This window comes from Gekko japonicus, unplaced genomic scaffold, assembly GCF_001447785.1.
Source record: "Gekko japonicus isolate JY-2015 unplaced genomic scaffold, Gekko_japonicus_V1.1 scaffold689, whole genome shotgun sequence".
Taxonomy (NCBI): Eukaryota; Metazoa; Chordata; class Lepidosauria; order Squamata; family Gekkonidae; genus Gekko; species Gekko japonicus.
This window is the reverse complement of record NW_015174862.1, coordinates 791078-818403: the sequence shown is the minus strand read 5'-3', so window position 1 is coordinate 818403 and position 27326 is coordinate 791078. Positions and strand designations below refer to the sequence as shown.

The 27326-nt window shown below is 44.4% G+C and overlaps 1 protein-coding gene across 1 annotated transcript in view; it reads right to left on the bottom strand.

Moving 5' to 3' along the window:
- Positions 1–4242: 4242 nt before the first annotated feature.
- Positions 4243–27326, bottom strand: part of DGKI (diacylglycerol kinase iota) — a 383828-nt gene continuing 360744 nt past the window's right edge. Inside the window, exons 30-34 of the mRNA XM_015424707.1 lie at positions 24620–24657; positions 18708–18828; positions 12152–12188; positions 9628–9727; positions 4243–4546 (exon numbers count right to left, since the gene is read on the bottom strand). Of these exons, the coding sequence (XP_015280193.1) occupies positions 4430–4546; positions 9628–9727; positions 12152–12188; positions 18708–18828; positions 24620–24657 (413 nt within the window). The 3' untranslated portion in view covers positions 4243–4429. The remainder of the gene's footprint in view (positions 4547–9627; positions 9728–12151; positions 12189–18707; positions 18829–24619; positions 24658–27326) is intronic.

Genomic DNA, 27326 nt, shown 5'->3' with positions numbered 1-27326 from the left:
TTCAACACAAATTAGGGCCTGGACGCCCAGTATTCTTGGAAGTTACAGATGTGGGGAGGGTTGCAATGTCTGTATTGTCTAGTTTGCCCCAAAAGTGCATGTCAGGGAAAAGTGGGGTATAAATTAGATAAAGAGGTAGGCAGGTAAAAGTGGTCATTTTCCATGGTACACATATGACTGCAGAACTGATTCTCCATAAAATCTCATCATTAGTGAAGATAATGAACATATGGAGAAGAGTGGAATTAAGTAGTGGGAATGGGTGGAAATTTTCACACCACCTGGATAGATCACATAAACAACTGGTTCCTTAGGTGGTTGTATGAGCACTGTGTCCAGTTGCTTATTGGTAGGCACTTTCATGCCCTAACCTGGATACCCCAGTATAGCCCAGTTTCATCAGATCTCAGAAGCTAAGCTCAGTTGGCCTTGACCAGTATTTGGATGGAAGACGACCAAGAAATACCAGGGTCATGATGTGGAGGCAGGAAATGGCAAACCACCTCTGGAATATCTCTTGCCTTGAAAACCTCACCAGGGGTCTCCATAAGTCAGATGTGGCTTGATGGGGGGGGGAGGCTCCTTTATCTACCCAATGGTATGGCCTGAAGGACCTTTACCCTCCCCACCCAGAGCAGAGACACAAGAACAACACTAAAGACAGAACGCAAATGCTGCTGGGACTGGGGCAGAGATGTGCGTGGTTGGGCAGTTGATGGGGCCCCTTCAGACTCAAGATGGCCCACCACCAAGCACAAAAGAGAGCAAAGAAGTTACCCTTTGCTTCCCCCCCCCAGCACCGTTCCCATAGGAAACAGGTGACTGCCTAGGGCAACGCCCCATTTCCTGCTGGGGACGGACTCATGAGGGACAAAGTACAACTCTTTTGTCTTCCTTCAGGCCCTGCTGATCCTGGTGTGGCTGGAAGCAGCATGCAAGAACCGAACACCACCCTTAAGAGAACATAAGAACATAAGAGATGCCAATGTTGGATCAGGCCAAAGGCCCATCCAGTCCAACACTCTGTATCACACAGTGGCCAGAAATACCAGTGCCATCAGGAGGTCCACCAGTGGGGCCAGGACATTAGAAGCCCTCCCACTGTTGACCCCCCAAGCACCAAGAAGACAGAGCATCACTTGCCCCAGAGTGATCTATACCTTGTGGCTAATAGCCACTGATGGACCTCTGCGCCATATGCTTATCTAATTCCCTTTTGAAGCCGTCCATGCTTGTAGCCCCCACCACTTCCTGTGGCAGTGAATTCCAAGTGTTAATCACCCTTCTGCTCCAGGACATTGTGCACCAGTGGAGCTCACAGTCCAAGGTTCCCCCTCAAATCTGTAGAGCTATTATTTTAATCAGGGCCCATAATACTGCATTTGTGGACTTAACAGTGTATGATTTTACTCAAACAGGAAAAAGAGCAGCTTATACTAACATCCCGTCTCCACGGTGAAGAGGCAGTGCCCTGGGTCATCTGGAAGCTATTTCAGGAGCTAATAGCAGTTTTATCTTGCTTACAGTCAATATGTTGCCTGCCAGTCACTGAGGTTGTGCTTGTAAAATGTAGGGTTGCCAGCTCTGGACTGGGAAATACCTGGAGTTTTGGGGGGTAGAGCCTCAGGAGGGCGGGGAGGGGAAGGATCTCAGTAGGTGATAATACCATTAAGTCCACCTTCCAAAGCAGCCATTTCCTCCAGGGGAATTGATCTCTGTTGTCTTGGGATCAGTTGTGATAGCAGGAGATGTCCAGGCCTCACCTGGAAGCTGGCAACCCTAGCAAAATGGTTAAGCCCAACTTGAATATGGATTAGGTGCTATTTAATGCCAATTTCTGCCCCAGCTTCCAGACTTTGTTTCTGTCAGACAACAGGACTACCTGATTGAGTTCCCTGTGTGTGTCTCTCTCCTTGCAGGTGGAAGGATGCAGCCTTTGCAAACGAGGCACAATGCTCTCGTTCTAATACCTACATCATTTGCCATCTGCTGTAGAGAAGATAGTAAAAGGCAACATGAGTTTTGTGTCCCAGGGCAACTTAAATAATATGCAGGGACCAGCTCAAATTCAGCTGGAACACAGTTATGGCAAATTGAAATGACAAAGGAATAAAAAGTCATCCATCATTAATTTCCACCTTGAATCTACATAATTATATTGCTGACAAGGTGCATGGAATGCTTTGTTCTGATGTATAAATCCTTCTTATGCTTGATAAACTGAAAAAGTTCACTTTATAATGTTTCCTTTTTCTTGCGATCCCCCTACAAAGGTTACTACCACCAAAGAATTGGGATGTAGAGTTGTGCCAACACAGAGGCAGGCTTAGCTAACCAATACTTCAATCCTAAACAGTTAACCCCATCTAAGCCCGTTGGCTTCAACCCCTTTCAGTATACTGCAGGAGTAGTTCCCAGAGCTATCTGCCATCTGTGACAGAAGCTAGGAGGACGGCCACGTTCCTAGGGCCTTGGCACTTTTAAGACTCTCCTAGAGAAGATCAGAAGGATCCATGGAGCACAACTAACCTGGGATTTATCACAGGACTTTATGGATAATAGATGTTTGCCTGTAATGGAATATGTGAACCCAAGGTTGAGACTATGACACAGAGTGTCATTGGGAGGATGTGTTCTGGGATGCAAGACCTTCGGGGAGTGCAAGACTTGTCCAATGAATCATGCGTGACTATACAGTAAGTTGTCACCTTCTCCTTCACCTTTGCCCTGTAGGCAACTGCAACTGCATTGAATCTTTAATAACAAATCATTTCACATCATCATAGGACTTCTGGGGTTGGCCAGAGAACACGAGACCAAAATTTCCATTTCAGAGTCAAATACGGAAACCCTCAATACCACATGCTTCATGTACAAATGTGGATGACCAAGTTTATTGTTATTATTGTGGTGATCTCCTGGTGACAGGAAAGATAAAATAAGGACACTATACCAGGACTCACCGCAAGTAAGCAAATGAATGTTTTTGTCTCAGAGGAAGCAGTGGGGGAATGGCAACTGTATGTCCCTTGTCCCGTAATTATTACAATAACTTCTCCACTTCTCTGTGAACAACAGTTTTCATCTAACAATCAGTTTATATTGTCCCCTGAAAGGAAACTTAAATTGAAAAAAAGATTTTAACATTGTATTTTGTTTTTAGCAAGCCTAGTATTGAAACATATTTCCAGTTTCTTCAAGAGGCCATTAAAACACAGGGGAACAACTAAGGGCTAAATTTGTTAACCAAATACACAACTCTGTGGACAATTCTTATTCTGAACTCCACCACCGTATAATTTTTGTTCTGACCGGCAACAAAATATGGCTAATTTCAGACAAGGTGCAGGGCTAAGCACAGCCAGCCTGTCATGATCAACAGAGGTAACAAAAGTTTCATATGAGACTGGCCACCACACTGAACATGGGGAGCAGAAATTCTCAAGTGAATTCCACATATCCCGAGGTTATGGCCAGATTTTGCCCAAAGCAAGGATTCAAAGTGAATTATGGAAGTCTGTCCTCAGACAAAACATTTGAGGAACCTTCCAGGAAGCCATAGGGATTTGACCAGTTCTCTTTCCTCATGGAGGTTTTGTACATCCCAACATCTGACCGGTTTCTCTTTGGTCTGCCATCACATAGTAACTTTACCGCTATCAAATTCATCATATATAATAAATTCATAATAAATCTCCTCCCTTCTTTTGTGATTTATTCCGAGACAGTCCTAGTGCATATCAGAGTCAGACAGAAGAAGAAATATGTTCAAAACAAGGGGGCAGCTCTCTGGCAATGCAACCTCTGAGGGAACATAAAGGGGAAACTCATTATTTAAAAAGGTACAGTTTTGCCATGGGCACCTATAGCTCCCTTCAAAGCATTGCCTATCCCCTGCTGAGCAGCCATGAAGATTTAGTGCAGAGATAAACAAACATCACTTGACTGATGGGCAACTGTGAAAAGGGAAGGGGCAGGAATGTCGGGCAAACGTAAGGGAGCACAAGAGTTCTGTAGCCTGGAGAAGGAAGAAGGAAAAGGTTGGAAGGATTTTATGAATGTTCACGTTATTTTGTTTCTTCCCCCCGCACCTTCTAGGTTTTGTCTTCAAATAAATCCTGCAAAGGAATGCGGGAGACATTCATGCTACTTGCTGAGAGCAATACGAGTAAATTTCTGAGGCCCGTGGATTCCACAGGCCTTTGAGTCTCCTCCTTTACCCCTACAGGCTAACGTCTGGAATTGCGAGAGTTCCGTGGCTCATCTCAGTAGCCCTTAGAAACCGGTTGGCATCTCTTCAAGTATTCTGCGCCAAGAGCGAGAGACGCACTGTCGATTCCATGGGTTTCTTCCTCACGTGGCACCCGAGCGGTTTCAGGTGCAGCTGCGTTTTCCTAAGGTTTCTCTCCCCCATCAAAAACCATAGTCATCACACTGCCGTCTCGAGATCCTCACGGGGCGTGACTGGGAAATTCTGTCGGCTTTCCAAGTATGATGCTAGATCTGGATCCCCAGCCTGCTGGGCCCTGTCTCGCGGTGTCTTACCCTACAGAGATACGACAAAGAGAGAAACCCTTAGGACTACATTTCTGAAATGTTTGTTTGGAAGGCTTGGATACCAAAAAGATTTCTATATTTATTTATTACTTCATTTCTACCCCGCCCTTCCCACCGTGGCTGGCTCAGGGCGGTTTACATAGGATATAACATAGCTAAAAGAAATTTAGATAATAGCATAACAATATAAGTATAAAGCATTACGAAGTGCTAGTGCTGAGATCATTCATACACAACGGCGGGCATCAATAGCATCCAACAAACAGGCAGTCAGCTCCCATCGTAGCCTGGATTATGTCGGCTGTTAATAAGGCTGTTGACGTTCATGTTAGTATCGATGTTAATATCGGGGCCGGGGCCTTCGTTGTGTGGTGCAGCTCCTGGGTCTCTGTGCAGTCTGTGGGAAAGATTCACTGCAACCTTTTACAGAACCCCTCCTTAGTACATGTTTGGCTATCCAGCATTGGGGGAGAGGTGGGGTTGCCTGCTCCGGGTTGGGAAATACCTGGAGATTTGGGGGTGGATCCTGGGGAGGGCAGGGTTTGGGAAAGGAAGGGACCTCAGCAGGATACATTGCCATAGAATTCCTCCTCCAAAGCAGCCCTTTTCTCCAGTGGGACTGATCTTGGTCATCTGGAGATCAGTTGTAACAGCAGGAGATCTCCAGGTGCCACGTGGACATTGGCAATCCCAGGCAGAGGTATTTTTCTTCCCCCTTTACTGCAGCAATTTTCTAGCGTGTTACTTTTTCACAGGAATGATTGAATGGTGGTGATTCATTTGCATAGGAGAAAGTGGCACTGAGTGGAGAGAAGGCTAAATTCAGTCTCTGCCCCTGTTGACCCCAGCTATTAAGAATGCCTAGTGTCTACATAACCCCCAGCCAGGGATCCTAGTCACACTAGCGTGCTGGAAGGTTGAGGGCTGGCTTTATCACGCATCATACATATAAAGGTACTGAAGGAGAAAAAGGTTGCTGAGATTCTAGACTGAAAGACATAGTCATGTATAGACAGTCACAGCTCCTGAAACTTCTTTTATTGTACCAAATATTATTTCTGTAGAGTGTTTCATACCATTTCAAGTGAATTTCTTATCCTTGGTTTCCCTCTGTAAAATGCAAAGCTTCTAAAAGATATTCCCAATTCTATCTATTTTTTTAAAAAAAATCAATAAACATTACATTTTTACTACTACCTAAGCCATCCAGAACCCAGAGGAACAGTGGAATCCCAACCTTCCTAAGCCCACTGATTTCAATGGAGCTAAAAGGGTGGAGCACTGCTGCTTATAACTGCATGGACAATCTCCTAGTTTTAGAGGCTTAGGGCCAATTTTTATGAGAATGACATTGCTGCATCTCTTCTGCTGAATGGACAGGGCCCAAGCACATACAAGGCAAACTGCAGAATTTTAGGCTGTTTGCATCTCATCCCGCCTAAGCTGAATGCAAAAGGTATTCAGGTGGGTAGCCATGTTGGTCTGAAGCAGCAGAACAAAGTTTGAGTCCAGTGGAACCTTTAAGTCCAATGAAGTTTTATTCAAAGTGTAAGCTTTTGTGTGCAAAGCACACTTCTTCAGACAAACTGGAATAAAATCTCCTCAATGGTTAATGAAGCAACAGAAACACATAAGCAAGGAAAATGAGAATGAGGAAAAGCCCATGGACTGTTTTAATGAGAGTAAAACTCAGAATGTCCTGCCTGTACTTAACTATCTGCAAGTAAGATCAAAGTGGGCAGCTGTGTTGGTCTGAAGCAATAGAACAAAGTTAGAGTCCATGCTAGAAAGGAGGTGGATGAGATCTAATGACTGAATTCTCACACAATTTGGGGTACATCAATCTTCAGTTCTGACATATTTATTACCTATGTTGTTCCCCCCCCCCAGTTGAACCCAAGCACACTTCATCGGACAATGAAATGGAATTGCAGATCATACCTGTATATATACAGGGTGGCTTGTTAAATTAGCATGCAAAATAGTGAAGTGTTTTTAACAGATAAAAAGAATGATAAGCATGGTATCCAGGTATCATCTGCTTGGGTTCAAGGGGGGGGGGAACAACATAGGTAATAAATATGTCAGAACTGAAGATTGATGTACCCCAAATTGTGAGAGAATTCAGTCATTAGATCTCATCCACCTCCTTTCTAGCATGGAGGCAAACTTTAAAACATCTTAGAGTTGGTCTTAAAGGTGCCACTGGACTCTAACTTTGTTCAATCTGCAAGTAAGGCAGGGCATCAGTCTGATCACACTCCAAAAGACAACATTTCATTTTTTTCAAAAAGAAAATTATATTTTTCCCGTCACTGCAATTTGCAGTATGAGCGTCCCAAGGAATACTTGAGACCTACATTTACAATAGTTTATTCTGTGCCACCAAACATAGAAGAAAGAAAACACTGGAGAAACTGCATCAATCCTTGCTTCTCTGAAGCATGACAGATTTTGCCCGTGTCTCTTTCAGCCATTAGCCCCAAGCTGTCTGCTAATACGAACGTCTGGTCAGAAGGTCAGCCCGTGTAGCATCTTCCCAGATGATGCCAGCCTGTGTCACCTGCCAGCCAGCCAGATGGGCTGACAGAAGTCAGGCTAATCAATATAATATGGCAGCCCCTTCCTATGCAAAACTGGAACAGCGTAGGCAACTGTCTTCATCAGTATTTCTGCTTTCCAACATCATCTTGGAAAATAATTACTTGTTGCCTACATTGTTAAACCTGCCTCCTTTTACATTTACACCAGTGGACTGGGGTTAGCTTTGCACTGGTGATCAAAGCCAGGATAAGTACAAAGAATAGTTATGGTCCTCAGCTTGTAGCAGATAAAAATGTGGTATCATCAGTGGTTTTTCAACCATGGTCACTGCATATTTACAGTCATTATCTGGTCAGGACACTTCATCCTATTTACATTTTGCTTTTCTTGGCAGACCTCAGTCTAAATGTTTTTAGCAATTTCATCCTATGCACAAGTACTAACTTCAATGGACTTAGAAGGGTGTAACTCTGCTTAGGATGGGCCCTTTAAATGACATAAAACCTGGATCTCCCACATCCTAGTCCTCTCCTCCTCTCCTCTATAGCATGTAGAAATGTGAAAGAACACGGGATTATCATTTATTCATTTCACTACTACATGCTATGGGGAAGAAGAGATATAAGGTTGCTGTTTTCAGGAGCAGCTCTACGTTTTGAGTAACATCTCAGTCTGTTCTACTTATGGATACCCTTGGATGATGTTTAAAACCCTTCTCATAAATTCCACTAATCTCATCACAACTCTTTATACTTCTGGCCAATTGTTCCTGAACAGGAACCTTCGAATTCACCTCAGATTTTGCTTTAAGTAGAATTCAGTGGCAACATAAAGATGTGTGGCACACAAATAAGCTGGATTTTACTGGTTTTATGGAAATACTTTTAGCCCCTCTTAAAGGTTCTCAGATATCAAATTTATACCCCGCCTTCCCAGCCGAAGCCGGCTCAGGGCGGATTTTACCTATATCTGCTATTTTGTTTGTAAATATCATTTTAGGAAAATTCTACATAAATCTCCAGCTTCCACACTGCAAACGAGAAAGACATTGAACCTTTCAGTCCCTACCTCTAGTTCCAATAAGCATTATCTGTGCTTCCTCCCTGCTCTAACGTCCTGTCTCCTGAGTCTTGCTTTGTTCTTTAGTCATGTTGATAGTTGGCTCCTCACTATGGAATTGATTTCCAATAACCAACCCTGACCCTAACCTCTGGTGTTTACATAGTCCCACCTGCCAGCCAAGCTCCATACAACATTTAAGGTGGGCTGGTTATGCAGATGCAATTAATAGATTTCAGCTCCATATGTTGATGTCATAACTCCATCTACAGTGAACATGAAGACATCTTTGATAATGTATAACAAATCTCTGCTCCGGTGTTTAAGTGCGCGGACTCTAATCTGGGAGAACTGGGTTTAATTCCCCACTCCTCCACTTGCAGCTGCTGGATAACCTTGGGCAAGCCATAGTTCTGACAAGAGCTGTTCTTGAAAAAAGAGCAGTTTCTGTCAGAGTTCTCTCAGCCCCACCTACCTCACAGGGTGTCTGTTGTGGGGAGGGGAAGGGAAAGCAGTCTGTAAGCCGCTCTGAGACTCCAAGTGAAGACTCCAATCTCTTCTTCTCTAAGTGTGCTATATTCGCCACTTGATGAGATATACACATAAAATGGCTAAAAGTTGCTTCCTGGTTTTGTGTTCACTCCAGATTTACTGGAAATATATAGGTTTACTTACCTAATTTCAAGAGTGCTGAAACAGCCTGATGGTCTCATTAATTTTCTGGACTCCTTGCAAGAGCATTCACAGTGCTTCACCGTTGTTCTTTGGAGCCCTTGTTTTCCTTCTTCTTCTTTGCCTTCAGCCTCATTTGCCCCTACTGATGTATTAATCCCATTGGCTGTGGTGATCCACACAATTTTGGTTGATGGTACCACAGTGTCGTATCTCATGTTACAGATGCTTGTAAGCAAAATCACCTGGATCACTGCAGCCAGTGGCATTAAATGGCGATGCAAGCCCATGAGTCACAAGACAGGGTGAGAAAGAAAATGGAGAAGGAAAATGGCACTAAGAAGTGCATGGGGGGGGGCAGAAGTGTGCTGAGCAACACTCAAACAATACAAATATTCCATGAAGCATGTATTTTCCTGGCCGTTCATTTGGTTGCATTGAATTTGTAACTTTTCAAACGAATACTGATGTTAGGAAATGTTCACTTTGCCCCTGCTGACAACTCCTTTGTTTCTGTAGTTCAGGCCACCATAGGTAACCGCAGAGCAGTGTTTGGTCCAGTTGGCAAAATTTATGAAAGCCTTATTTAATTCAAGATTTCCTCACAGCTCAAGCATCCTACATGTGTCATCTCAAATCAGTGGGAATGACATCGAAATGAACATAGATAGCACAGGGCTGGAAAAAGAATTCAAGAACTTCCAAGATTCCCTTGCAATAACGTTGGCCGAGATGAATGCATACTGAATTCACTCCTCTGCAGTATCGTTCAATGGGTTTGTTTGGTTTGGTTACCTTGGAATCTGTGGTCCTCAGTGATGCGCCTGCCTCTACCAAGAGCTGGCAGATACCACGATGGTGCTGGCAGGCTGCCATGTGCAGTGCCGTCTCACCCCTGGGTGTACAACAGAGAAAAACGATCAACAAGAACCATCGCATGCCAATTGGTTTCCTTTGCCAGGACACAACATATCAGCACTATTAACACAGACATATTTTCCTTCTTTTGCCCTTTGACTCCCCAGTACATCAACATCAGGTACCAATGGTCTGAAAGATCCCCTTTTAAAAATTATTATTAGCATGCTTCGAGTCATGCATAGCATATTAAGTTCTCATCCAGACTGGAGTTCCATTCTGAACCAGCCATGAGACATTTTTTTTTTTGGCTGTCAATTTGAATGCTGGGTAAGCGGTGTTGAGCTTCCCCTTCTCCTGCCTCCCAGGCTACTTCCTGTTCAATCTGAACAATAAGATACTTTGGCTTCAGCAAACCAGCTGAGGGTTTTTTGGTTTTTTTTTAAGTCTGCAACCTGAAATTAACATTGACGTCATGCAGTTCTCTGGATTCTGGACCTGAGTGACTTATAGTCGGTACAGCCCTTTTGCATTTTCCTCCAAGATATGCATTCTGTCGAACTCTCGGTATTATAGTTCCAAATCAATACATTTCGAGAGTAACCCTTCTGTTGGATCTTTGATTCAAGTCCGAGGAAAAGGATTTAGCAGGACTGCTGCAATGCAAGTTGGCATTCTCAGTAAGATCTCCAACACACTTTAAAAAACCCTTCCATCCTGGTGCTACAGGCTTGAGAGGGACAGGGAGGAAATTGTGCTTTTCCTGAACGAAAACTGAAAGATGCTGGTGAAGGCTCAGGACAACCCAAGAGTTGCATTCATTCCAATCTATTGGCAAATTCTGCATTGTACAGAGTCGCCGGTGCTCCAGAACTGCTTGTGTACACTTTCCTCATTCCCTCCCCTTATCACTCTAACCCATTTCAAGCCCCACACTATAGAAGAAGAAGATAAGAGATTGGATTTATACCCCACCCTTCACTCAGAGTGGCTTACAAACTCTTTTCCCCTCTCCACAACAGACACCCTGTGAGGTAGGTGGGGCTGAGAGAGCTCTGACAGAAACTGCTCTTTTTCTAGAACAGCTCTGACAGAACTATGACTTGCCCAAGGTCATCCAGCAGCTGCAAGTGGAGGAGTGGGGAATCAAACCCAGTTCTCCAAGATTAGATTCCGCACACTTAATCACTACACCAAACTGGCTCTTTGGGAAGTGCCTGGCAAAATAGTATTTTATAACTGGTATATTTGCTGGAAGGGTTTATTCCTTTCTTTTTTTTCCTGCTAGGTGTAAGAATCAATCTAAAAGGAACCAGCAGCTCCCCATTAATCAGCCTAACTACTACTGGTGTAGCAGGAAAGATGGCAACAGAATGGGATTCTTGGGTTTTGGAGCCTGTTTGATGAGCTCAAAATGGAGCTGAATATATTAGCCAGTTGTGTGGAGATTTATGGTGTTATATCTTTCCTTGTTGTCATCAAGGAACTCAAAGCAGCCTACAAGGTTTTCCTAAGTGGCTGAGACACTGATCAGATCCAGACCTGCTTAGTTTCAGCAAAGAGGCTGCACCAGGTATCTTCCAACCCATTTCCTGGATATTCTGTGTGTCTGAATTCTTTGATACATGAGCAGATAAGGAAGTTCTTCATCAGATGATTGAGAGACTCTGGGCAGAGTCTGTGAAATGTGAGTTGAGAATATGGACTCTGTCACTGAGAGTTTGGCAGTCATGATACCTGCATGTATACAATGGCCAACACCAACGTGTCTGGCAGGATTTCAGATATCCAAATTCACAACATAAGACTCAGATACACAACAGAAGACTCAGATAAATGATTCAATGAAGAATTAATTAGGTTTATTTTTTTTTAAAAAAACACACACATTCTCAGCACCTTCCTCTATTCACTTGGGGGGAAAATATGTGTGGCACTAAGCTGGGGAGGAAAGTTGGGGGGAACTGGAGGGGGTGAAAGATGACTAATTAAAACAAACAACAAGCCATTGTGGTATAGTGGTGGTTAGAGTGTCAGATGAATGCTTATGGGGGGAAAAGCATGCTTCTAATCCTTACCTGCAATAACTACTATGGATTAGAACCAACCTTTCTTCCATAAGCATTCTTCAAAAGGATGGGAAACATCTTCCCTTCTGTGCTTGCTATTTGCTTTTTACAGTTTAACAACCAGGACTGTGAATGCAAGCGGGTGACACTAGAGGAAACTAATCTGCATTCAGTTGGCATCACTATCTAGGTTTGATTTGCTGTTTAGAAAAGGAAGGAGGTTTGGTTCTCTTTTTGCAGTTCCACAGAACCCATTGAGAGGCTGCCATTTTTTGTTTGTTTGATGCTGAATTGAATTTGTTTTTGTACCAAGGGAATACCGATGCACACAACCAGAGGTGAGCTAGAAGAAAGCCAATAAAAGAAATGGAAGCCAATGGGACGGGACTTACGTTTCACTATCTGCCATATCCAGTAACTCTGAAGGACCTGCCAAAGGAAGCAAGATGGGTTACATGGTGTTCCTCCTGCTTAGCAACCTGAGGTGGAATCAAGTGTGGTGATGTGGTGAGGAATGGAAGTCCCATATAAATGAGTCACCACTAGGTGCAAAATTCTGGACTGGATAATACATCCACAGATTGCTCCCCTGCATATGGTGAAAAGTTGGGTGGACAGCAAAAGTGCACCTAACTACTCCACTTACCCGATGTGTCTCCCTTACCCCTGTCACCATGAGGTGTCCAGGAGAGGACATGACATTTGTATAGTGCCTATGCATATGCAATTTAATATGTGTAGACCCCTCTCATGTAGCTGATATCCCAGATAAAATCAAGAAATTGATGACATAATCTGAGCCTATCTATACTGGACTGTACATGCACAGGGTATATTCAAGCATTGTGCCATCACATGAATGCTTGGAGACATGAAAGGGAGGGTGAACTTTACCGGGTGGGCAAGCAAGTGAGGCCCTCTCTTGTCTGACCCCCACCCTACTTCACAGGAGGGAGCTATTGGCCGATATATTGTCTGATTTAGCTCTGCAGTTAGGCCCAGAGTGTGGGGGTGGTGGCCAGAGTGTCAGAACAGGACTCCACTACCCAAGTATTCATGTACCCCATTCAGCCATGAAAACCACTGGATGACCATGCTGGTTTGTCTCTCTCAGCCTAATGTATCTCACAGAGCTGTTGGCCTGAGAAAAAGGAGGAGGAGCAAACACTGTATGACCACCTTCAGCTCTTTGAAAGAAGGGCAGAATTAAAAAAATGTGACAGACAAGTAGACAGTTATGGGACAGATAACTAAAAATGTATATCAGATGGATGGACAGAAGGATGGAAGTACACAGAGACAGAGAGAAGTATGTGATAATGGAGAGGAAGGGGGAGATATATATATATAGTGTTCCCTTTAAGCTGAGTAGATGCAAGCTAGCTCACAGTTTTTTAGCCTCTGGTTCACACATTTTGATCTTCGCTCAGGAAGGATGGCTCCAGAGCAAACTAATTTAGGCAGTAGCCAAATCGTTTGCTCACAGCTTTAATGCCAGTAGCTCACAAAGTAGAATTTTTGATCACAAGACTCTGCAGCTTAGAGAGAGCATATACTGAAATCCTTACAAGACTCCCCCGCCCCCCTGTTGCCACTAAATTTTGCCTAGGTGAAAACTGTGGTTAATTTGGAGGGCCTCATCTTTGGAAATTCCAAAAGAAGTTAAAATAATTTCACAGTGTAATCCTTAGCACAGGGAAACCGTTCTGAGCCCACTGACTTTAATGCAGTTAAAAGGTAAAGGTAAAGGTTCCCTTGCTCGAAAGCCAGTCGAATACGACTCTAGGGTTGCAGTGCTCATCTCCGTTTCAAAGCTGAAGAGCCAGCGCTGTGGCCAGCATGACTGAACACCAAGGTGCACGGAACGCTGTTACCTTCCCACTGAAGTGGTACCTATTTATCTACTTGCAATTTCTTGCTTTCGAACTGCTAGGTTGGCAGGAGCTGGAACTAGAGACAGGAGCTCACTCCGTCATGCGGCACACTCGAACTGCTGAACTACTGACCTTCCACAGCCTGCAGTTCAGCGTCTTAACCACTTGAGCCACCGCAGCTCCATTTAGAAAGGTGTAAACTCCCTTTAGGATTCCACTGCTAGTGGTTGAGTAACAGTTCCCAAGGGAAGATCTGAATTGAAAATCTGATGGACATGAGGGCCTTGTTCATGCAAAATGGAATCTTATGGACATTTAAAAATTAATCTTCATGTTTAGTAACATTTCTTACACAGGTGATTCACCTGTTTTGAGCTTACTTCACAGTTTCCACTTTGAAAGGGTGCAGATACGCTGTTTTGCTCCCCTCTTTTTAAAAGAACATGAGATGTTTTCCCTGTGAATTCTAGGAATGGAATTCTGCGCATTACCGTGACCTTTGATGTTTCCTTGGGGGAGGGACACACAGACAGCCTTGATTTGAAGTCATGCCCTTTCTTACGCATGCTGCTCCGGCATCATCTCATGCTCCCACACCCGCCCAATTCCCCACCCTACTCTTTTAGACCTCTTTTATCTCCGTCTCCCCGGTGCTGCCAGCTGACCATTCCAAATCCCTCTCTGGCACAGGACAAAAGCTGCACAGATGTGAGAAAGGCTGGCACTGGGAAAGCTAATGGCATCATCATTCTACCACAGTGGGGAGCTGGCTGTTTTACCCAGGGACAAGAAGAGAAAGAAAGAAAAGGGAGACCAAGAAAGAGAGTGTAAAATAACCTCATTGAAATCCAGAAGGGAAATGCATGAGTGAGATTTCCATCAAGGGGGGCAGAGAGAGAGAGGAATGTGCAGGAAGGCGGAGATATAATTAAAAGGCTGAGGGAAATAGAGAATGGTGGGGGATTCTGAGCTGAAAAGAGCCAAAAATACAAAAAGGGTTGGGTAGGATGCCCTTCGGAGACTGCCGTCACCCCTTAATCTCTCCAAAAGCTGGTTTGTCTCAAATTATTAACTCTTTTTCCCGTCCCTTGCCTTCAGCTATACCAAACATACTATCTGGTGGTTCTACAAGGAGTCTATAGGACACAGGGAGGGATGGAAATTAGAAGTCAGACTGCTGACCTTGCACAGAGCTTTCAAGGAGATACAGAAGATATGAAAAGGACCACATTGCAAGGGGATTTCTAAAGAATATGACACCTTCTCATCTAGGCGTGCTTTTAGGCACATGTATATTTTTCTGAGGCTACCTTGGTTCTGCCTTGTTATTAGAAAGGAGACTTGCAAAGAAGATATCCTTACATATTTTTATTTTTTAGATTATTTACAGTCCACCTTTCTCACTGGGACTCAAGGCAGATTACTCAAAGTGAGTCAATTCAATCAACTTGATGGGGGCATTCAATAAACAATGAAATGGGATTTGGGTTGTAGAACCAATGATATAACAATGAGTGGTAACTTTATTTATTAAAGAATCTATGATTCCTGCAATATATCAAACTGTTCCTTGAGAAGATGTTGGCAGCATCCAAATGTATTTATGCAATAAATGTATTAATCTTTATTGTTTATTTAATTTGTTTGTACCCTGCCTTTCTGTCCAACAGGGACCCAAAGCAGTTTACATCATTCTCCTCCCCTTCATTTTATCCTCACAATAACCCTGTGAGGTAGGTTAGGCTGAGAGTGTGTGACTGGCCCAACATTACCCAGTGAGCCATGGCATGAGCAGGGATTTGAACACAGATCATGCATTTTCTAGTCCAACGCTCTTAACCACTACACCATGCTCTTGGTAGCCAGCTTATTAATAAACTGATGTTTCTGCCATAAACTGAAAGCCCCAGTGCTTTGACAAGATCTACCCAAAACACACAACCAAGTCACCATGACTAGCAATGTTGCTGAAATTCATACCAGAGAACTCATAATGGCCAATTCAAACCCTGTCCGCAAGTTTGACTGCAGCCATGCACACAACTCCAGTGATGTTCAGGCTCAGTTCTTAATCTGCTCATCCCAGCTCCAGTTCTGTTTCCCAGAAAGTCCCTGTGTAGGTGTCGGCCGGTGGCCAGGGCTTCTGGCAGCAACAGAGCCCTCACCTTTAGGAGTAGAAAAGAGCAAGAGTCCAGGAGCACCTTAAAGATGAACAAAATATGTGGCAGGGGATGAGCTTTTGTGAGTCACTGCTCACTTCTTCAGACTCACGAAAGCTCATCCCCGCCACATATTTTGTTAGTCTTTAAGGTACTCCTGGACTCTTGCTCTTTTCTACTGCTACAGACAGATTAGCATGGCTACCCATCTTGATCTCTCCCCTTTAGGGTCAGGCTTGCCAGCACGTCTCCTTTTGACCCAGTGCTCTGGAGGGCTGTCACCATCATCCAGCTTCCTCACTTCTGGGCCACCAGCCCAGTTGCCTCTACTAGGCAGGGGCCACCTCCTCCTCACCATGAAGGTGGACTAGGCTTCTGCTCACAAAGAAGGTGGCCCAGGCACAAAAGGAGTTGCTGGAAAGGCATAGGAAGCTGCCACTGCACTCATCCCTGGATCACCCTCTTTGTAAGAAGGAGGTGGCAACGGCCATGGGAAGGATGGCGCCAGTACAGATGGAGAATCCACTGCCACCTTCCCACTTTGTCCTGAGAAGGAGCCACTGTGCTCCTGAACCTATGCCTGAGCTGTCCTTTTTATCCTTCTGTAGGAGGACGGCAGCCCAAATACAAATGAACACACTCACAAACACACACAAAGATGCCTTATACTGTGTCAGACCATCAGTGTCACTACTGTCTACCAATGTTCCCTCTAAGCTGTGGAGTCTTGTGAGCAAAAATTCTAATTCGTGAGCTACTGGCATTAAAATTGTGAACGAATGATTTGGCTACTGCATAAATTAGATTGCTCTGGAGCCATGCTTCCTGAGCGAAGATAAAAATCCGTGAGCTGGAGGCTAAAGAACTGTGAGTTAGCTCACACTAACTCAGCTTAGAGGGAACACGGCTGTCTACTCAGACTGGAGGCAGCTCTCCAGGGTCTCTGGTAGAGGGCTTCCACATCACCTACCGCCTGATTCTTTCACCTGGAGATGCCAGGGATTGAACCTGACCTTCTGCATACAAAGCAGAGGCGCTTCCAGTGAGCTACAGCCCCTCCCCAAATGCAGCAGCTGCTGCCTCCCCATCACAAAAAGCCGAGGAGCTGGCAGCTGCTGTTCCGCTCATGCCTTGAAGGTCCTCTTCATGACGAGGGGGAGGCAGCAGTGCCAAGGTGCCCCCTCCCTCAGCCAGCAGGATCAGCCCCAAAGGGTTACCATGCTGAGTTGAAAGGGTGTCATGTGATGTGGGAAGGTGATGTGACGTGGGTTGGAAGTGACAGGAGTTTCCAGGGCCATTTTAAGTTTCCCGAGCAAGACTTGGATAGTCATATGGAACATCCCATTAATGCAGGGGACTAAGGGAAATGTAATTCTCAATACTATTTGGCTTAACCCTTTGAGGCAGAAATCCATTAGGAACCCTCTTTCTCAAGCTCCCTGTCACTGGACATTCCCAATAATAATGGTTGCAAATTAGCTAAAGATGAGGCCTCCATTGTTGGAGCAAGCCCTTCACCTCAACCTCTCCCGCCCCCATGGTCACTGTAAGGCTTTGGGGAAGGAAGGAACAGTGAAGAGATCTGGAAGAGATCTCCTTGTGCATGCAATAATATTGCTAAGCTCTGGAAAACAGGGGGAAAGCCAAGGTTTTCTCACAGTTCTCCAAGAAAGCTTGGGAGGAAAAATGTTCACCACGAGGCAAGGAGGAGGAGGAGCTCTCTCATCACTAGTCATGATTGCCAACATTTTAAATACAGTATGAGGAAACGTGACTTCAGGATCTATTTTTTCCCTTTGTGTGGTGCTCCCCAACGGCACAGAATGATACAAGAGGGATAGCACGTCTATTTTAAGTAGCATGCATATGCTTACTGTGCCATCAACAAGCTCCATGGGATTTCTTCTTCACGGCAATTTATGAAGCAACATATTGCTAAGCATAAGCCAACCTTTAAAAAGTTGACTTTGGGCCATTCCCCTATTCCTGGAGTGGGATGGTGAGCCTAAGCATCTTCTGCTCTAGCTAATTTCATTCCTAAAGGAAACTATGGACTTCTTTTTTTAAGGCTACATGGAACTCATATGTTAATATGAACCTGTGTTGCCATGTACAAAACAGCAATGACGTGGATCCCGCTGAGCATGTCTATCAGAAGGACAGCAAAGGAATGTGACTTCTTTGCCTCCCCTCTCTTGCCGCAGCCCTGAAATGCTCACGGGGGACCGGGGACCCCCAGGAACAGCTTGAGGGGGAAGCTGTCAGCAGAAATCCTCCAAGGGATCCAACATGTTCCTTCAGGCATGAACTCCCCAGAACAATCAAACTCCACTTCACTATCGCATCCACATGCAGACACCTCAGTGCATCAGAGGTTGCTTGCTCCACATGAACCAGGATTCCAGACTGGGATATGGGGCTTTTCCACATTCCCATTTCCCTCACTTGTGTGTTCCTGTTGCTTGGGGGGGGGTTTTTCCTGTTCTACATGTGTTTTGCTCCCTCTAGTGGTCGACTCAATATTGCATTGCTTCATGTCCAGCATAAAAACCTGCAGTTTAAATCTGTAGGGAGATATGCTGGACATAAACTGTTGTAATATCAAACCGACCACTAGAGGGAGCGAAACACCTGCAGAATGGGGGAGGGGAGGCGGAAAGCAACAGGAACATAAAAGGGAGGGAAAAGAGAATGAGGAAAAGCCCTAAACTGAGATTCAGAATACAGTTTTGTAAACAAACTCCAATTTACTGAAGCACCTGCATTTGGATGCCACAGTGAACTGGAGCTTCAGAACAATAAGGTGTTTGCAACCCCATTGGAATTTAATTTTTCCCCCTAATGTCCTATTCTAACAACAAGTTGATCAGAGACAATGGCATTTGAATCTGTAAAAGTTTCTGCCCGTCACTCACCATGTTCCAGAATGTATTTCACAATCTCACCATGACCGGACTTGGCTGCGTGGTGAAGCAAGGAATAATGGTCAGGGCCCTGGATTAATAGATTAGCTCCCTTTTTACAGCATTCTATGAACTGGAACATAAATGCAGAAAGAAAAGACAAAATACTGTGAATTCATCGTTTCCTTTCCCACATGCGGTTAAAAACAAATGGTTCTGCTTCAGTAAAGAAATTATACTAGTAGACAAATACCAAGGTCTCTTCCTAATCAGTTATATGAACATAATGAAAGATCCTGGGAATACGGGATTAAACACTGGAACTTCTCAGTCCTGGGATCAAGGGATTAAACACTGGGAACCAAAATGGACTGAGGACCAATTCACACAACTCAACTGGTATCTTGAGAACATGGGCTGATGAAACCTACTCGCAATGAATTCATGGTATTCTTGCTTCCCAGCAGCTCAACACACATTTTGATCTACCAAAAGTAAATCAGACAATGGCACAAAAAGTTGTAAAACTGTTCTCATACTGAAACAATTACATCATCTCTTCATCATCATCCCCAGCAAAGCTCACGTTTACATTTGCTTGGCTTTCATTATGTCACTGGGGAAGTGTGAGGATTGATCCATATGTACATTAGGCATGGGAGCAAAACTTGAGTTCTGCCCATGTTGAGTCCAGTTGTATATAAGTTTCATTGCATGAGACTGGGCCTCTTAAGAATGAACGTGTTCTCTATCTTATTTTTTTGTATATTGTTACATTTTTACTGCCACTTTTTGTTCTCTACCTTTTTGCTATAGATTTTGCAGATTCAGGGGTACTGTGTACTAGGGTTCCCAAATCCCCCCGGGGGCGGAATTCCCCCCGGTTTCAAGCCCCAAGTCCCGCTCCCGCGGAATCGGGGCCCGGGGGAAACCCCACCCCCGCGTGTGCGTTACCCGGAGGTGACGTCGCACGCTGGGGGCGGGGCAACACCATTTGAGGGGAAAACAAAGAGTTTCCCCCTCAAATGGCGTCACCCCGCCCAGCGTGTGACGTCACTTCCGGTGACGCTCCGGAAGTGCGCGCGCACGTCCCCAGCTGGCTCCCGGAGCGACAGGACGCTCCCCCACCGGTAAGATTTTTCTATTTGGCAACCCTACTGTGTACTCATAATGCCTTTGCTTTCATGCATTATTTACATATACAATAATGATATGTATAATATAGGCACAATGTATACTACTGACTTTATGTTGTATGAATAAAAATGCAATTTTTATGAGAAAAAAAATGATGCAAGGGAACAGAATATAGCACCCCCAAAAAATGTGGATTTGATTTGCACAGGGGAAAAGTAAAACTGGAATAGGAGCAAAACTGCAGTGGTAAGAAATTTAAAATTGTTTCTAAGAACACTGCAAACCATTTTATGTGAATTGGCACCAACACACAAGTTCACCCACAGGAAGGGAACCAACAACTACGACGATTTGCAGTAGCCATCATATACTCAGATACTCACATGAATAAACTCTTATCCTGCACAAAATTTTAGGCCTGATCTACAGATTCAGAAAAATAATGAGGTGGCCTAAAGACAGGGGGCAGACTGGGCTTTCAAAGGCTGTGGGAAATATTCCTCATCAACCAAGATGGTGTGGTGGGAAGGGGGAGTCTAGAAAATAAGTCCTATCAGGAAAGATTGAGAGAGCTGGGTAGGTGTATCCTGGAGAAGAGAAGTCAAGCAACTGGAAGAGGGCAAAGACTCTTCTCTGCTGCTCCAGAGGACAGGACTGGACCTAATGGGGTTAGGTTACAAGAAGATAGACTTTGGGTGAACAACATTAGGAGAACAACTTGACAAAGGAACCAATTCTACCCTCCCTCTGGGGGAGGGGGGCTTCCTTGGTAGAATGTTCTAGCTTTCAATTTCCTGCATTCATCAGAGGGCTGATCTAGATGGCCAAAAATATTACTTCCAACTCTAGAAGTCAATGCCCATCTCATAATGTGGGTAGGGGTCTGCTCAGCTGAATGTTTTCTACATGAACATTTCTGATGGCTAACTTGCCAGGACAAAAATGTTGTAGCCTAACATCCTCCTTCATGTACTCATTTTGTGTGTGCAGCACCATGATGCAGTGAAGCATTCGAAAATATGCCCCCCTTCGCCACTACCACTTGTACGTGTTAAGTGCCATCACTGCCAAGTCGGCCTTCTACCATCTTCGGCTGGCATGGCAGTTGGTTCCCTTCCTTGACCATGAAGACCTGGCCACAGTGATCCATGCAACGGTCACCTCGAGGTTGGACTACTGTAAAGCTCTCTACATGGGGCTGCCTTTGTCGCAAATCCAGAAGCTGCAGCTAGTGCAGAATGCAGCAACCAGGCTGCTGATGGGTCTCTCTAGGCAGGACCATATCCAGCCTGTGCTGAAAGTGCTGTACTGGCTGCCAATAGCGTACCAGATCCGCTTCAAATTGCTGGTTCTTACCTTTAAAGCCCTACATGGCCAGGGTCTGGCATACCTAAGGGACTGCCTTTCCCCATATGTTCCCCCAAGGGCACTACGGACGGGGGCCCAACATCTCTTGGTAACCCCAGGCACCAGAGATGTCAAATTTGCTGTGACCAGGGACAGGGCCTTTTCGGTGGCAGCTCCTACCTGGTGGAATGAGCTCCCGGAGGAGACTCGGGCCCTGCGGGACCTTGCACAGTTCTGCAGGGCCTGTAAGACGGAGCTCTTCCACCAGGCTTTTGAGTAGGAGCCACTGCCATCACTGTACCACCATCACAACGCCACCATAAATGGTGCAGGTACCACTGAGGTGCAAGACGACCCTGGGATGAAGATTGGATGGCGGTGTTGTTATGGAACTCACGCTGCTGTTCTGGGCTTATTTTACCAGAGCCCCTCTTGGAATTGTGGATTGAAGTGACATCTAGAGGACTGTAGCGATATCTAGAGCACCTGCACTTTATGTATTATTTGATTGTTTTATTCTGCTTTTAGTGTTTTAATCATGGCTTTGTGCCCTAATTGTTTAATCTTGGCTTTGTGTCCAAATTGTTAGCTGCCCTGAGCCCGTTCTGGGGAGGGCGGGATATAAATCAAACAATAAATAAAAAAATAAAAATAAAATAGTTCTTTTTCAATTACATGATTGTGCTTTGCATTAGCTAGCTGCTATTGTGCCATGATCCATAATGCAGAAAACTGGTGTCTTACTGGAGGGAAGGTACCATAGCTTTAGTAAACAGAACAGATAACTGTTCAGAAAATCAGAACAGCTTGGACATTTTTTAAAAGAATGTTCATTGCAACAATCCACTTTTATTCCTGACTACCTTTACCTAGGGGCCAAGTGTCGTGGAAGTGCATGTCAAAAGCAAACTGCTGGAGTAATAGAGCTGTCACCATTATAAATGGCCAAAAGAAGCCTTAACTAGATAATATTGTGGTCATTTATCAAAAAACTCAAGCACAGGTAAAGTGTTCACAGATTGCCAGTCCTGTCACCCCAGTCCTGCTAGAGGTTGTTAGCACATGGAGACAGATTTACGTGCATGTATCTGAGGCTGGAAATGAAATTAGACTTGAATCCCCTGTTCTGATGGCCATTATGATACACTTAAGGGGGGGGGAGGATGATAAATGACCACTGTGACAACATTGGGACATGGGCTAAATTAAACTAGAGAGGGAAAGGGGGGGACTTGACACAAGGCCCCAATTTGATCAGCAGCCCTAGGTTATTTCCTCCAGTAGTGTTCTGCCAAGGACTAGATTCGGCATTCAAAGGGTTGGATCCCAGGGGGCTGTTCTGTTATTAGTGGTGACTTCCTCTGGTGCAAGGTACCTTCCCCTGATGCAAGAGGTTCTTCCATTAGTGAGTCTTTTGCATTAGGGAAAGGTTTCTTGCGCCAGAGGAAGGCACTACCATAAGAGGAACAGATACATGGGATCCAACCCCAAATATTCTCCAAAATGCCACCTGATTTTCTTTGAGGAACATAATATGGGACCCAGGTAGACTGTGAAGAGATCAGTAGCCGACTGTAACCCAGAAGCAATTCCTGTAAATGCAGCTGAACCTCCCCCCCAATGAATTGCTACAATTGTGGAAATTTCTAGCAGGTATCCCCAGTAATACTCAGGGGCAGCACAGGTGGTAAGATACATTCCTCACAAAAGTAATCCCCATGGACACCTGGGATACATAGAGGGTATTTTGAATGCCTGAAGGTGCCTTATTTTACATGTTACATGTTACCAACTATCAAAAACTGAAAATTACTGATGAGAAGAGATCTAGGTAGAATAAAAGAAGGATATAATTCTTAAAATCAAAGACGTCAAAACAAATCAACCAATTATGCCACTGATTCCACGACCAGAAACATGTAACCTCTCATTGTAGCCTTTTACTGTTGAAAAGCAAGAGATGCAGTTAGAGATATCAGCTTCATAAAGAAAGGAGTGAAGAACGCCCTCCCGTTTTCACACTGACAATTACGAGACAGACACAGGAGGACTTGGAGTTCCCAGACCTGCTTAACATCTAAACTGCATTCCCAGCAAATACTGACATTGCAATGAAGCACAAAAGGGAGCAGAAAGTAATGTACTATAAGACTGGTCATAAATCATATCAAGAAAGGATCAGCCATGGTGCCTGTACTTAACACTCACATCTATACTGACTGATCTGAAGTTGTAGCATTGCTACGACTACTCTCTTGGGGTAGCTGTAATTGCTTCCCATTTAGTCATGAGTAAATTCTTCAGCTCGATCTTGGTCTACCTTGAGCATTACGGCAGAGAATATTGTGACATGAATGGCAGACATATTGTGGTACAAGCTTTCATTGACAATGCCTTATTTGATCAGAGACACGGTAAAACAAGGGTCTCCAACCTGATTCCTGTGGGCACCATAGCACTCCCCAATACCTTTCCGGGCACCCACCAAGTATGTTTAGAAAGTGGGTGGAGCCTGAGGGGGTCTTCTCATTGGCCCTTGAAAATCTGATTAGCAGAGCAGAGTTTTTAAAAATATTGCTACAGGAGTGGCTGCCTCCACAGAAGGATCTTCACTGGTTGGCTGTGTGTATTTGCAAGAAAATATTTTAAAACTAAACAGACCTCCTGCCTGAAAAGATGAAGTTACCATTAGAGTTCTCCATAACCTCACTCCCTGACCTTTTGTAATTTTCTCTGCCTCTCGCGGCAGCCATTTGATAGCTGTATCCCCGTATCAGAATTCCAAAGGCACCTGCAGACTCAAAAACATTGGGGACCCCACACTAGAAGACAGCACCACTTTTCATAATTTGATATTTTAAGTTGGAGATGACTATTAAATCCAATGGGATTTGGAAATGAAAACAGGGTCTCCACTCTCGTGGAGTAGATTGAGTCCTATTACTATCATCAAATTCAAATCCTGGCACTTAGAGACAATTCTCCAACACTTAGAAACATTTCTCTAACACTGTAATCCTATGCAGAGTTATTCCAGTTAAAAGCCATTGATTTCAGTGGTCTCAGACTGGAAAAACTTTGCACAGGATTGCTCTGTAAGTATCTGGGAGGAGTCTCCATCCAACAGTGTCTATGTTCAGAAACAGCAATAGAAGATCTTTGGACTGAATCACAAGGAATGGAGAGTGACAGAACTCTAAGTAGGATGGAACAGTGGGATGGAACTCTTCACTAACTTCAGTGTTACTGGACTGCTGCGCTTCTTATTTTGTTCTGTGCTCTTGCCTTCTGCAGGTGATGGTGATGCTAGTTGTATTTTAGCGATCGGTTCTTATCTCAGCATAGGTAACATTTTGAGTTGAGAGAAAAATAACATACTGCCCTTATACAGAACTACACAGCAATAATAAATAGAAGACATGAGACTTTCTTCTACTTACTTTTAGAAAATCACCAGCTATTACTGACTGTAAAAGTGCTGTAAAGGACAAAAAGGGGAAATTAGTATTAATGGTGTTTATTTGCACCAATGTGCTCATGATCTTTGAGCGTGTTTAAATATAACCAAAATAAGGCTCTTCTGCAAGGTGCTGGTGTTTCACACATGTGATTTTTCATCCCTAATTTCATTCTGACAAGACCCGAGTATGCCCAGTAGGGATGGGCATAAACCACATTTTTCCGGTTTGTGGTTTGCGGCTGACTCACGAACTGAACAACAAAACCATACGAACAGGGAGGTTGGTTTGTGAACCGACACAGTTCATATCAGATTGTGAGCCGTTTAAAGTTTAATCCTCTGCTTTCTGCTCCCTGAGGCTTTTGGGGGGAGCAGAAAGCAGGGGCCATTCAAACCACTGCTTCCTGCTCCCCGCAAAAAAAGCCGCAAGGAGCAGAAAGCAGGGGGTGGAATACCTGGGAACAGAAAGCAGGGGTTTAAATGGCTTCCAGATGTTTAAATGGCCCTGCCACTCAGCTATTTGGTTTAAATGGCCCCCTGCTTTCTGCTCCCTGGCACCCTGCTTTCTGCTCCCTGTGGTTTCTTGTGGGAAGAAGAAAGTAGGGGTTTAAATGGCTCCCAACCATTTAATCCTCTGGTTTTTGCTCACCATGGCAGTGAGCAGAAAGCAGAGGGTGAAATGGCTGGGAGCTATTTAAATCCCTGCTTTCTGCTCCCCACAAAAAACCATGGGGAGCAGAAAGTTTCAAAATAGCTTAGCAGCAGGAAGCCCTACTTTCTGTTCTTCATGAACCACCACAAACTGCATCAAAATTCATGAAAGTTTGTGGCAGTTCTTCAGTTCAAGAACATTACTTAGTGAAACATGAACTGGCCAATTTTTTTTGATGAACTTTAGTTCATCGGCCGGTTCGTGCCCATCCCTAATGCCCAGCTTTGACCACATTTTTGCAGCTGAGTCTTAAAATGGGTTGTGCTTAAACCAACCCATACAACGAACGGAAAAGCAACATCGACTAGGAGAGACATCCACAATCCTTTTTGCATTTGAAAGTTTCCCACAGATCTTCATGAAAGCAGCTCAAAGTTGCTTTTTTTTGTTTTGCTTCATTTTTGAAAACTGTTTCTGACAGCAGCAGCACACAAGCAAAGAACAAGTGAAACCATAACTTTTCTTGAACAAATTCATACCGGGATGATAAAAATGTAAACCTAGAAATACGTCAAGGCTGATGCAGTACATGGGTTATGAATTTAAAGGGTGGGGAAAACTAAAGTTCCAGTCATCCTCAGTACTACTGACTATGCAGAATCCTTGTAAGTTACAGAACAGATAATTTGAAATAGAAAAATCCAAAGGTAAAGTTTAGTACACTAAATAAATAGTCAAATCGAATGTGATGCTATTTGTTAGTAGTTTATTTTATTTGCATTATTTATAGTCCACCTTTTCCACTGGGACTAAAGGCGGATTACACAGAGTGAGTCAACAAAATCAATAAACAGTGAAAGAGGGCATGGGTTGTAGAACCAACCAGAAATCGTCTTTTCCAATTACTCTTGTCTTCTCATGTGACCAGAGTACAATAGCCTCAACTTGGTCATTTTAGCTTCTAGGAAGAGTTCAGGCTTGAACTCCATACATGTTTACACTCTAGTAAATATAAACATCAAGTAAATATAAACATCAAAAAAACTAAGATCATGGCATCCGGCCCCATCACTCTTTGGCAAATAGAAGGGGAAGTTGTGGAAGCAGTGACAGACTTCACTTTCCTGGGATCCAAGATCACTGAAGCCATGAAATTAAAAGACACCTGCTCCTTGGGAGGAAAGTGATGGTGAACCTAGATGGCGTAATAAAACGTAGAGACAACACCCGGCCAACAAAAGTCCGTATGGTCAAAGCAATGGTATTCCCAGTAGTAATGTATGGCTGCGAGAGTTGGACCATAAAGAAGGCCAAGTGCCGAAGGATAGGTTCTTTTGAATTATGGTGCTGGAGAAGACTCTTGAGAGTCCCTTGTACTGCAAGGAAATCAAACTAGTCAATCCTAGAAGAAATCAACCCTGACTGTTCCAGTAACTTTTTTTCCCACCATAGAGAACAATGGAGGGGATGGGGGCAACCTGTTTGGGGGCCTGTAGAATTGGACCCCCTGGTTCAATGTTCCTGAAACATAGCGGGTATCTTGGGGAGAGGCTCCAGCAGCTACCCTGCGATTTTGGAGCCTCTCCCTCAAACCCCCTCTCCTCCAGCCCCCAGAATATACCCTATGTTTTCGCCATTGACTTCAATGGCCCATAGGATATAATGAGGCCGAACTGCGGGAAGCCGATTCAGATCAGAGAATCTGATTCGGCCCGCAGCAGCCTGAAAGGGGCCCAAATGGGCCATTTTCGGGGGTGCATTCGGTTCAACGGAATGCACATCACTCCAGCAGTTGGCTTGCTCGGGCTCTCTGCAGCCACGGGGATCCTGAGCAAGCCAAGGGAAGGGAAGGTGGTTTAAACCGCCTCTCCTTCCCTCCAGCAGCTAGCTTGCTCGAGCTCCCCGAGGAAACCAAGTGAAGGGAAGGTGGCGGAGCAGCTGGAGACATTGAGCCTCAGCTCCACAAGTAATGAGCACTCGAGCCCCGCCCCCAACAGCCCTCAGTCTTGGGAGGTGGATTGGCAAAAAGCGAAAC